The sequence below is a fragment of the Pelmatolapia mariae genome, linkage group LG1 (genome assembly GCF_036321145.2).
Source record: "Pelmatolapia mariae isolate MD_Pm_ZW linkage group LG1, Pm_UMD_F_2, whole genome shotgun sequence".
NCBI classification, from domain to species: domain Eukaryota; kingdom Metazoa; phylum Chordata; class Actinopteri; order Cichliformes; family Cichlidae; genus Pelmatolapia; species Pelmatolapia mariae.
In genome coordinates, this window is record NC_086227.1 from 22,044,445 (window position 1) to 22,057,339 (window position 12,895).

The following is a 12,895-nucleotide window of genomic DNA, read 5'->3' on the forward strand; positions in this document are numbered from 1 at the left end:
AGATTCTACATTTGCTGAGTGGAATTTTTCCAGTAATATCAATAAAGGACATTCAGTGTGTTAGTGGCATGGAAAGGTGCCAAAAAAACAAACAAGCCAAGAACTGACTAATTACAAAACCTGCAAACACCAACAATCTTTCATAATGTGTTGGTGTGAATGCAGGCCAAAATTGTGAAATGCTTCAGTAATAACAATTTTTTCCAGCCTATGCAATAAATACTGACTTTTCCAAAGTGTAAATACACAGGTATAAGGTTGTAGAATGTAGCTGAATCTCATTAATATACACCAATTGCATTAATATGCTCACTACAGAACACATAGCTTTTAACAAACAGATACTAACCAGCTTGCTTCTTTGTATCTTCAGCGTTAGAGTTGGATGTAGCATGAGGGGTGCTCTGCGGCTCTCTGTCTGGACTCGGCACAGGTATGAACATGCTTGCTGGTAGTGCTTCAGTTGTCGTCACCTGGAAAAACAATTGTAAAGGAATGAGCAAACAGGTGAGGTAATGTCATCTCTTAGTTTAAACGACTACATGAAAGAATACTGACACAAACAAGAGGATACACAAAGACGTTACTTAGCTACTTACATATATACATACACACATATACATTCTCCAGTCCCCCACATATATCCATGACAGAAGAAAGGCTACTTTTGCGTGATCCCTCAAGAAATGAGATAGATTTCTTGAGCACTAGTGTTTTTGTTTGCTAATTACTTAACAAAACACAGTACATACTAATAAAGTAGAAAGATGAACCTAGGTTCCCCCTGGTCTCAGAGGGTTATAGTCAATCATGAGTAACTGATTGCACAACATCTGTTTATTCTTGCTGCTCTCCCCTAACTTAGCTCATATTTCGCCCTCTGATTGCCCCTCTTCACCCCCAAACCTGACACTTCATTAAACATTCTCATTAAACAGGTCACCACTGAGCAATATTCCATAGAGTTTAATTTAGTAATAAGACTCTACCTTTGTTAGCCTTTTTTCAATTAACTTTACAAACAGAGTAATAATCTTCAGTCTACGAGTTGCATTTCAGTTTACATCACCTCTCCCATTTTTCCTTCTGCGTTGCCTCTATATTAAGACTTTTTATTGGTAGTTCTTTCAAGTAATACCAATTAAAGGTGCCTTGCATAAGGGACACGAAAGAGAAAAGGGATCTTGCATATTGCTGAGCCCCAAGTATAAATGTTGGTCTATACACAGAACATATTCTGTATGCTTTCTAATTACTCCTCTAATAACAGTGAGAACACAACTGAAAGTACCGTAGCATGTCATATAACCTCTGGGTGAGATCGAAATAGAGCAGAATCTGCCCTGAAGCAACAGGATTTTTGAGGTCTGGTGTAATCCTTTATATCCCAAAGTCAAACACTATATGACAACTGTGGTCACACATTTACCAGAAGACATCCACACATTCCCGTCTTTGTTTGTGTTACCTCTTTATTTCTTAAAAATGAAACATAGAAAATTAGTGCAACCAGCATAGAAACGCTTAAAAAAATTTACATTACAAAGTGGACTGTTTCTAGACAACTGCTTCATTAGGCGATTAGAGGCAAGAGCAGAGTATCCCAAGGTCACTTTTAATTTGGACAGCCTAATTGCCAAACATAGTTCAAAATGGCTATCATCCAGTCAGACTCCGAATTAATGAAGCACAATTATTTTCATTACCCCTATCTTCCACAGACAGAAAATGAGACATAAAATCAGAGAGGGAGGATTGGAGGAGTATGTATATATTATACATATAGTTTTCTATCTATCATCTCTTTACATCTATCCATCCATCCATCCATCCATCCATCCATCCATCCATTCATCCATCCATCCACTGAATGTCAGGGAAAAGCATTACAGACGTGCAAAAGAAAGGAAATTAACTGAAAGGAAAGGAAAGACGATAAGTGGACGAAGGGATGAAGGTTGTTAGAGTGAATGCATCATTATGCATGCTTGGCAAGAAATAAAAGTCACCTATTTCAAAATTAATCAGGCTCCTCTCAGTAGACATGTGAAAAAGATAAAGTACCTTTCTATCTGCATTCGCTAGTTATAAAAAGGTGCTGGCTTTAATGTGTGTTATATTACCTCTGTTCTATCTCTTCTTGTAGTGGTTCAGTACATTACTACCTCTATAAAAGAAATAAATACTGCCGTCTACCATACTAATGTGCTTGCCATTTACTTTCTGGATGGGAGATGAAGATGGTTAGGCAGCAGACAGAGCAATGTTTTATTCGCTGATTGTCCAGCAAGCTATTTAGCTTCACAAGATAGAAGAGAAAAAAGGTTTGCTCAGTGATTTACATAAAAACGGGGATAATAAAATTTTATTTCTCCTTGATGAGCATTAAAAGATGCGACGAAATTTTTTGCATAGGTACAAAAGTAAGTACCAGTGCACTGCGGCAGGTAAAGATTTCAGGGCTCATGGTACAAACCAGCCAAATCTTTTCCCTGATAATACTGAGAGTGCACACTTGCGTTTAAAAAAACAAAACAAAACAAAAACAACAACAAAAAAAGAACTCCATAAGCTGTAACTTAGTCAGATTAGTGGTGAATAACAACATTTCAGTTGGTTTTATTAAAATTTCATGAAGTGGTTTGACTGTTCATTATATTTTGATTAAGCAGTGTCACATTTGTTTCACCACAAATTGTAAAAGGCCTTGTTTTGACTGGCACACAGGTGATCATAGACATGGCAATAATGTCAGTGAACTAATAAATGAACTGGGAGCTAAGAGACCCGCTCATCTTGAAATGATTAAAAAACACAAAAACCGATTACAAGCTCCCCTCCCCAGATGACTTTGATTAGAAGAGAGCTGGAAAAGCCTTTCTGATGATGGGTACATTAAGACAATGAAGAGAGAAGAAAAAAAAAAACAGAAGAAAAGTATGCATCTTAAAAGGTTTGATGATTTGCAGCAAGCCAATGGGATTGCCTGTAGCCATTACACAATTAACAGCATTCTTTGTGTTGACTGAGTGCTCGCAATTTAGAGCAGTGAGGGCAAGAATGACACAGATACAGAGGCATTTCAGTGGAAGGGGATTCATTAGCAGTGAGTTGCTATTCTTTTCGACAATAATGAATCCTTACCACAGTCCTTCACCTGACACACTGCTTGTCCCCTGACTGGCCATAATATAAGTAGGTAGCAATACTCTCGACCTAGAGCTTTGATTAGCGGTTGCTTTCTTGCCTTCACCACTAAGTATAAAAGAATGTGGAGATAATAACACTCCGAGAGATTGGTCTGTGTGGATAGAAAACTGGAATAAAACTAGGTGCTATACATGCAATAAAGCTTGCGAAAGTTGGAAGGACATTTTTTTTTTCATCCACTTATTTTCCTCAGCTGCTGTAGTAAACTTGTATGCTAATGCTATGGCAGAGCTAAATGCTAAATGACCAAAGTAATAAATAAATACTCCTATAGTCAAGCTAATGAATGCCACCCTAACAAAAGAGAAGCCAATTTCAATATACCTGGAAAAATAAAGATTATTGAAATAAGGAGAGACATGGTAATAAACCCCTGCTGTGTCCAACCACATGCAAAATGCACCGAATACAGAACTCACTGTGGCAATGAGCTTATCAACGCAGTCGGGTGCCACGCTGTGGAGATGTGTGAGGTGAAACTGCAGGTGGATCTTGTTGTTGAGCATGTCCTGGCACAACGGGCAACGTAACATGGGTTGGACAGAGTGCTGTGTCATCACGTGCATTCTGAGGCGATTCAGATCCGTGTTGGTAAACTTGCAGTACGGGCACTGGTACATCTGGGTGAAAGTAAAGACAGAACAGAGGAAGAGAGACAGGGAGGCGAGAGGAGAGGAAACACAGATCCACAAAGAGTTAATGGGGTGAAATGGGTGCACTGATCATGGTGGGCCTGCTTGAAGAGAAGCGGTGGATCAGGGATAGAGTGGGGGCCTCTTCCCTGAAGCAGGCAGATCCCTCTGATCACAGACAAGTGTGTAATACCAAGCACCACTGAGTCCTGGCACCCACTTCAAAGTGCTCTCATCTGTCAAATACTATATTGATTTTCCACCTTATACACAATTAGCAGCGCAACTGCAGCAGGAAGCCTAATATAATTTTGAGTATATTTGAAAAGAAGATTTCTGCATAATATAAAAAAGGTCGGTGAGATAACCAACTGAAAATTATTAGTATATTTTTGTACTTTTTTTTTAAATGATGTGCAAGTTTTAGACTTTTAATGAGGGCTTGGTAATTAAGGATGATATAACCTTTAGCAAGAAACCTCTAATTCAAAGTCTGGAAAATAGTTTTATGAACATCTGAGGGCATCAATATTCACAAAATACTGTGGTGTGGAACTCTCACCTGCTCCGCAGCACCCTTCTCAGCTGTCCTGGGTCGTTTCGAGGAGAGTGGGCTATCTGAGGCCTCTGACCGTGAAGAGGGCCTTTTGGAAGGAATTGGGGAACCTGACTGGTGCCGTTCCAAGTGGCCGGACAAAGCTGAAGAGAGACACATTCACAAAGACACACGCAAACAAGGAGGAGAGTTTTTAATTATAATATAAGTGCATTTAATGGTAAATGAGCAGAGGGGTTGTTGTTACAACAAACATTATTCACATTTTGTCTTCCAAATCTGCTGCTGCTGCTGTGCTGCTGAGCGATTAATGTCTCCTTCAGTGTTGGCTTGTAAGAATATTATACAACACTGGAAAGTGCTAATAAAAATATTAGCTTTCTGCAGGTTGCAGATTTAGGTTTCATACCCCCACAATTTCAGTCCATATGAGGTTCAAAACCTGAGACAAGACATACAAAGTCTTTCTTCCACAGAGAGAAGGCTGATGATCCAAATCAGTATTAAACTACTCTAAACACTGACTCTTTCCGTGATTACCCTTCAGTCCATGAGAACTCGTGTGCAACATACATGTGACTGTCAAATTTGACGCAATGCAAAATATATATTACAGTATGATTTTTGTTATATGGCATTAATATTGCAATATTTGGATGGTGAAAAAACAAGTGCAACAAGAAAATAACACGTTTATCTTTTTTTTGGCTTAAACCATACTTTTTGTGCTTTCATAGACAAACTGCATAAAGAGAGCTGAGGGGGGAGTTTTAATTCAGGTACCTATCCATTAAGTCACAGTTTTGCCTCAAAAGAAAATGTATTTAAGGAGTGATCACACCGTTTTATGGAAGATTTCAATCAAGCAAAGCCGGGAAATCTTATCAGCTGTTTTGTTCCAATAAGATTTTTTGTATTTCTGCTACCAAATGTCTTCAGCGCATTGTAGGTTGCGCGATTAGTCTGTGACAAAGAGGAAAATGGAGCAGCAACATGGGAAAACCTTTTCTTAAAGCATTGACAAAATGCTGACACTACGCCCAAAGTTTGGATGCATAAGATAACAAGCTCTCATTTAACAAAAAAGCTTTCAAAGATAAAAAAACAAACAAACAAAAAACCCGCCGCTAGATACAATGACGGCATGAGACTGATGATTAGTCATACCTAAGTATGTTTACAAGATAAAACTACACTTTGGTGCTCACAAAATGTGCTACAGCCATTCTGAATTGGTTGGCAATTCTTCTTACTGCATTCTTTGGATTTACTTTGAATGTTGGTTCAAAGTTGGCTTGTTGGTTGTTTTGGAAATGCCTCCGAGCCAAACACAAAGACAGTAACAACAGACAGTAAATTGTTGCGAACTGCATTACCAAGTCTGCAATGCATTTATCGGGACCGTGTTAAGAGCAAAGCAAACACTACTGCGAGTGGCGACAGGCATCCGCTTTCCTCCTCTTTTAAAGTGCTGCCATCTCCACGGTGCTATTGCCCTTTCTTTCCCCTCAACAAAAATAGGTCCAAACAGTCTGGCCAAAACATCCCTAAGGCGCAATGGAAATGTCTGTCTGTATTGTATGTTTTTATGTATTGCATGTTTTTGGATTGTTCCGTGTTGGTGTATGGAAATGTCATGTGATTTCCACTGCAATCCTATCTATCCATATATAAACTTTGAATGCAAACAACGCTAACATCACCAAAATACAATTTCTGTACAGCAAGGCCTCACACAACATCGCCTGCAAACCACTTTAGACTACTCCACTTCATGAAGGAAAGGAGAAACTAGAGGTGGTGCACAGAGAGTCACGACTGTAGTTGAGCGGTTTAGCGTGGGTTCAGAGAGGAGCTAAATCCACATAGAGCCTGTATAGGGGGAGCTGCAGTCGCACCCCACTTTGTCACCAGTGGAAAGAATTCATGGTGAAAGTATCGGAGTTGTCTCACTGAACCCCTAACAAGCCCATAAAGAGTTAAATTTGCTCTGATTTGTACAGTCCTGGAAGGGCAAATTGAGAACAGAGGGCATTGGTAGGGGAGGGTCGGTTTGGCAGGGGGTCAGGTTAAGCAGGGCTGACCACGCTCCTGCTCCAGACATTAAAATGTCAGCTCCAATCAGGATGAGGGCAGTTGAGCTGATTACCCAGTGGGGGACCTGGTTTTGGCCAGAGCAGGCTGCAAGATCTCCCAGAGACACCGGGATCAGCAAAGGAGACCCTATTAGGGTCCAGTCACAGTCAATCCTATTAAACACATCCGCCAATAAACAAAGGGAATGTTAAACAAAAGGAACCTCCCATTCCCTGACATTAACCTCTCAGTCATGGCACTGTCCTCACCAATTCATCCTCAACTCCACTTCAGTCCACTCCTACTTCCCCTGAACTCATCTCTCAAGGAGAAAAAAAAAGAAGAAAAAAAGAGGGGGTGATCATCTCCGGTCACCTTCACATTTCAATTATCTATATTTTTGATAATTGAAAATTATCAAAAATATGTCTTTTGTACTATTTTCAATTAAAATAAACCTTTTTACACAGCACCCCAACATTTTAGGATATGGCTTCATAATTGTATTTAATAGTAACACTTTTTCCTTAAGGACACACAGCTATCTATATTTCCTACAGCACTGCATGTCATATTTTATAAACACCATTTCTGCACCAAGGCCTAATACAATAGGCAGCTCCTTGGCATTCCACCATAATTTTCATACGTCAAGATAACTTTTCTCAAGGACAGATAACGAAACATATAAAAACAACTCTTACAATTTAGATAATAATGTAATTGAAATTCCCTGAGAATTACCCAACTTCTTTAACTGAGGGAGAGTTATAAAGTGTGAAAAAAAAAACCTCAAGCGAGCATTAAGAACAGTTAACTTAGCAGCAAAGCACATACATACAGTACAGCAAGTAAGCAGGGACAAAGTATCACGCATCCATCCCCCTCTTATCATTAAGAGGACAAACATAACTAAGTCAATTCCACTTTCACATTGCTTTCATTAATTGCTCAATTAGCACCAAACAAGTGGCAGTTTATGTTGAAAGCACAGCCGCTTTCTAGTTCAGGTGCTTTATGTTCATGAGTGTGTAAAAGTGAGAGCAGGACAGATGGAGGGCAGGGGAGGCTTACTGTGATGCAGTCTCTCGTCACGGCCAGTTAGGAGTCCATAAATCAATAGCATTCTCTTAAGACTAGTACACCCCAACACCTTCACCGGCACCGTGACTAACATCCAACTACTGTATCAGATTTTTTTCTCTTCAAGGGTGATGAAAAAAAAAATGACCGAAACATTGACAAACTAGTATGAAATAGAGATAAAACTTTTTGTTTTTTGGTCATGTACAGTCTGACATGTTAGATTGGACACTGTTGTCCGAAGCTCACACATGTGACACACATATCTGCAGTGTGAACAGGTGATCCGAACTAATGACCGAAACATTGCCTCCCGATGGAGCATTTACAGTCCATGGTGAGATATGTTACTGATGTCAGAAGGAGCTGGCAGTTGAAGGTAAAGTCTAGTGTTACTTTGTGGTATTAAAATAGTAGGTATAAGAGCACAGGAAAAAAAACCCCAACTAAATTTCCATCTAGGATAATACTGCAGTCATTACAAAAAGTCAGTCGTGGAGTTACATCTTCATTACTGGGCCCTCTATGTCTTGTGGTGGAACTTCTAAAAGCTTTAAAAAGCTTTAAAAGCTCCTAAAACTACAGTGCGTTTATGCAACCTCAGTGTTCATTCAGATCATCAGTGTCCATCCTGTTCACACAGAGAAAACTAGAGTGTCCACGTCTGCCAGTGACCCTTTAACTGCCGAGAGTCTGCCTGCCAACCTGACCTCTTCTGCCCAGTCTCTAGGCACGGTGCCCCCATCCGCAGCAAACGTCTTCTGACAGATACATAGAGTGAGCTTTTGTCTGAAAGCACAAAAGCCAGAGCAAGAGTGGAGAAAAAAAAACTAAGAGTCAATTAGGTGATTATTAATTCATGCCCCTTTTCCGTAAACCAGAGGCTTTTGTGCTGTCGAGTCCCGTAAGTGAATTGGACTTTGGCACCTTGTCTTTCCCCCATAGCTGGACTGTATTATTCAAGCAGCAAAGGGGCTGTCAGCACACTACACCAGTCTCAGGAGCAATCACAGCCTTGTTGTGCTTTCAAGGGGGGGAAAAAAAAAAGATGGCTGCCGGACAGAGTGACTGACACAGCACAGACTAAATTAACCACAACAGGTCATCTGCCATTGAATTCTTGCAGGAGTGCAATCACAGCTGCCATTAATCTTTGTCCTTGTGAAAGGTTATCCATATTCGAAAATGTGAGTTACAGTAAACAGTATGTAAGGATGTCGGAGACAGGAAAAATGTTTCTTGTGTTTAGGAGAGGAACTCTCCCCCCACCAGAATGAGACGAGCTCCTCATCATGTCTAGAGCCTCTCCCATTACCATAGCTTCTCTCTCACCATCAGTTTTAGGCAGCAGTTATAAAAAAACATAGCCTATTATCCATTCTGCCCATGCCAACAAGGTCATATAACTTTACTGTCACTTTGCCCGGAACAGCCAGAGTCTGCCAATCATTTTAAACTTAAGCTCAGTCGACAATTTCCTCAGTATAGTGAAACTCAATGATTCTTGCCGAACACCGTTTCTTCTGATCCCCAGCACCCAGAAACCTTTCACCTTCACAGTGCCGGGACCTTCATGCACCCGCAGCTCTCTGCCTCTTGCACCGCAGAAAATCCTCACCTCTATTCCCTCAGCAAGTTGGCCATTAATATGGAGATGATTCAACTCCCCATGCTACAAGTCATTTTCTTTCACCGCTATGCAAACAATACCTGAATATTGTCTTTTCTCTTTCCCCATTTCTATCCTGGTTTTTTAATCTACGGCCCCCGTCAGAGCACAGAGCAATAAAGGGCAGTGTTCCATCTCACCTTATATTTCCGAGATAATTATTCTGCATTAATAATAAAAAAAAAAAAAAAGAGAGGGAGAGAGAGAGAGACAGGGACCTTCAAAAAAACCTGACATTGGGGCTACACCTGGATTTATATATAAAACCATTCTTCATTTACAAAACAAAACAAAGTCCCTCTTATAACAAACTGTATAAGAAGGAGTGAGAATAGCATGCGTTGTGCAGTCTAAATTGAGATGCTAATTAGCGGCGGCTCTTTTCATCTATAGACCACTGCACAACTGGATGACGAGTTGTTCACCTTTAAATGACACAGTACTGCTTGGCTATTAGACAGCCTGTGGTAAAACTCATAAACACTGAGCTTTCAGGGAGGTGGCTCACAAACAAGGACAATTTATGGCCTATTATCTTCAAAGACAAAAGGAATTATAATTTCAGGGATGACAAACACTGAAAGGATGTGCTATGAATATGTAAACATTTCCGCTGCTCTGTCTCCTGATTTCTCATGCTACTCAAGGTTTAAAAGCAATAACAAATCACCACCGCACTGAACGTCTCACAGTTTGGAGTAACAATAACATAAACGTGAGTAATTTGGTTGCAACTAACCATAAGGCTGCAATTTCAACTTTCAACCGCAGCCAGCATTAAGTCTATGTGTTTCCAGTGTTATTTGGGAAACAATTCATAACGTTTAGCATGTCTGTTTGTGAGGCAGCAACAGCACAAGACTAACAGCATTATATGGAGCTCAATAAAAAAAAAGAAGAAAAAAAAAGAAAAAAAGAGCAGACTGCAATGCCACAGTGCTGCGTCTAGGGGATGCTAATCATCTAGTTCATTATACAGATCAAATGCAGCAGCCTCGGTGCAGAACACAACATCTGCTTCTCTTATGCACAGCAGAGCTGAGTGCACACGCACATGCTGCACATTTACATAAAAACAGGTGGATGCGGAGCCCAAAACGCACACAGATTCACGCACTTACAAATGCATATTACAGGAAACTCTAGCGGCTTAGTCTTTGTTTTGATAGATTTCACAGGTTTAATGTCAATGTTTAACTGAGAATGCTTGAGCAATTTTTTTTAACACATATTTGAGAAAACTGGCTGGAGAAGCATTAGGATAAAGAAAAACTGACACAGGATTGGCACATGCTACAGAGAAAGCCACAAACTAATGTCTGAGTTGTTTTCTAGTCGAGTAAATAGGTTTTTGGGCATCATGAAGTGGTAAAAATACCGTGACTATTTGTACAAATGTAGTGTAAAAACAGTGTGCGAAAGTTCAAATCGGTAGGAACCTGTATGCCACCTTTAATTAATCCTCCAATAAACTGTGTCAAAATCACTCACTGGGCTCTTTGTTAAGAGAAATAAAGAATTTAGAAGAATGTCTGCAAATACTTACAGATTCAAGATTTCATTCATCACTTGTTAAAAATGATGAAAAAGCATGAAAGTTTGAGGAAAACAATATATATATTATATATTCACAAATGTCATTAAATTATCTGAATTAACCAGAATTCTTCAAACGATATAATGCTGTAAGTGCAGTATATCACCATGTTAGACATGCTCAACATTTTCTTCATAGGCGTGTCTGCTCTCTGTGTCACAGGTATTTGCATGTGGATGATCCAGCTGAAATAAATAGTTTTTTTACCCCTTGCCTTCATCACCTTGCTCTGGCTCCTATAAACTTTTTTAAGCGCAGATATGAAGAATAAAATATTATCAAGCAGATTTTTTTTTTCGAAGACTGTCCCAGAATTGACAGAATTATATATTTTTCTGCCCCTCTCACCTTCCCTCAAACACACACACACACACACACACACACACACACACACACACACACACACACACACACACACACACACACACACACACACTTTGGCACAGCCCTTCCCATATATTTATGTTAAATTTGTCAAACCACATTGTGCCTAAGTCTGCCGGTGTATTAACACCCCCCAATCCCCACCCTGCACCCACCTTCATGCTCTCTTCATCTTTCTGTCTCCCCTATACTTGCCACCCTCCCGCCCTGCTGCATTCCTATACATTCAGCTGCTGCATAAATACACCACCTGCTTTAATGAAGGTAAGGATTCCATTCCTATGCAGAAGCTCTTTCCTTTAGCTCGTGCTGTCTCAGCTAGGTGAAGAAAGTGTGGAGAGACAGAGAGGAAAGAGGCTCATGGCTATCCATTTATACATATTTCATACCTGGCGTTAAAAATGACCCTCTGAATTACTAATCATGCCAGATGATTCAGTTGCAGCTGGCACCAATGTGAACATCATGTTGAAATATATATCTATATATTATATATATCTATCTATAATATATATCTATATATTATATATATCTATATATATTATATATCTATATATCTATATATCTATATATATATATATATATATATATATATATATATATATATATATATATATATATATATATATATATATATATATATATATATATATATATATATATATATATATATGTATATATACATATTAAATGTATTAATTGGATTTACTTGTAAATGTGCATTATTTCTGTGCACGATCAACAGTCAGCTGTTTAATCATTAAAAGTTGCCCCATGTATGCAGAGTTTGCGAGCATATGGCATTTACATATGTCTGAGTGCCTTCACGTGCACATATATGAATTATCTCTGCAATAAATAAATAAATAAAACGCCAGAATAATGAAGGCATCTTTCAAGAGATGACATGCCGAATACATATGCATTTTACAAAGGCTTCTGATGTACCTCTAAATGATTTTAATGAATACTGAGGAGCTGTGGAACAAGAAAGAAAAAATAAGATTGACAGAGGCTTTAAAAAGGAGGAAGCCTTTTTTCTGTGCTCGCTAATGCCGTCTGTCTGACAGTGACTGTCATTTGTAAGGGAACAATGTTGTGCTCTGTTCCAACAGCTACATGACAACGATGAGAAGAAATACTTCAGTAGTTCTAATGATGGACTTTAGAAACAGCTCAGCTTCAGAGAGTGAAAGACTGAGCACCTTTCATATAAATAACAGGTTGGCCAAGATGCTCATACGCCGTATTTTAACATATACACCCCTTGCGTACGCGCTGCACAACATTTTCAGGCAATCACCAGCCCAAACAAGAGCTCCCGTGTTTACCAAATGGATTCTGAGGTCTTCCTCACGCCCCCCCACCCCAACAAGATAGGTTTTCTGCACACGCTTTGAATGGGCATTGTATTCATCAATCACAAAAAGTTTGAAGCACAAAAAGAGACCCTTCCATTAAACTACAGCTGTCTACCTTTTGCTGACAACACAGCCTTGAACCCAGCATCCCAATCTACCCACCCACCTTTTCACTGACATCAAACAGAACCTCAGACCTGGTTCCCTAATGCAATGCTATTTTTAACTAAGCGTTTCTAATAAGCTGCTGGGAAGCTGTAAATTTTTCATATGCAAGCACATATTTCCTTTGTGAAAACACAGAAACACACTTATTTGGTGATTAGC

General features: G+C 39.4%; 1 protein-coding gene across 3 annotated transcripts in view; it reads right to left on the reverse strand.

Annotated features, from left to right (window-relative positions):
* zfhx3b (zinc finger homeobox 3b) overlaps positions 1–12,895 on the reverse strand; it is a 170,713-nt gene that overhangs the window by 13,202 nt on the left and 144,616 nt on the right. For all 3 annotated transcript variants that reach the window (XM_063475620.1, XM_063475604.1, XM_063475612.1), the window contains 3 exons: positions 4,405–4,541; positions 3,630–3,830; positions 350–473 (listed from right to left, as the gene is read on the reverse strand). In XM_063475620.1, coding sequence (XP_063331690.1) covers positions 350–473; positions 3,630–3,830; positions 4,405–4,541 — 462 coding nt within the window. The remainder of the gene's footprint in view (positions 1–349; positions 474–3,629; positions 3,831–4,404; positions 4,542–12,895) is intronic.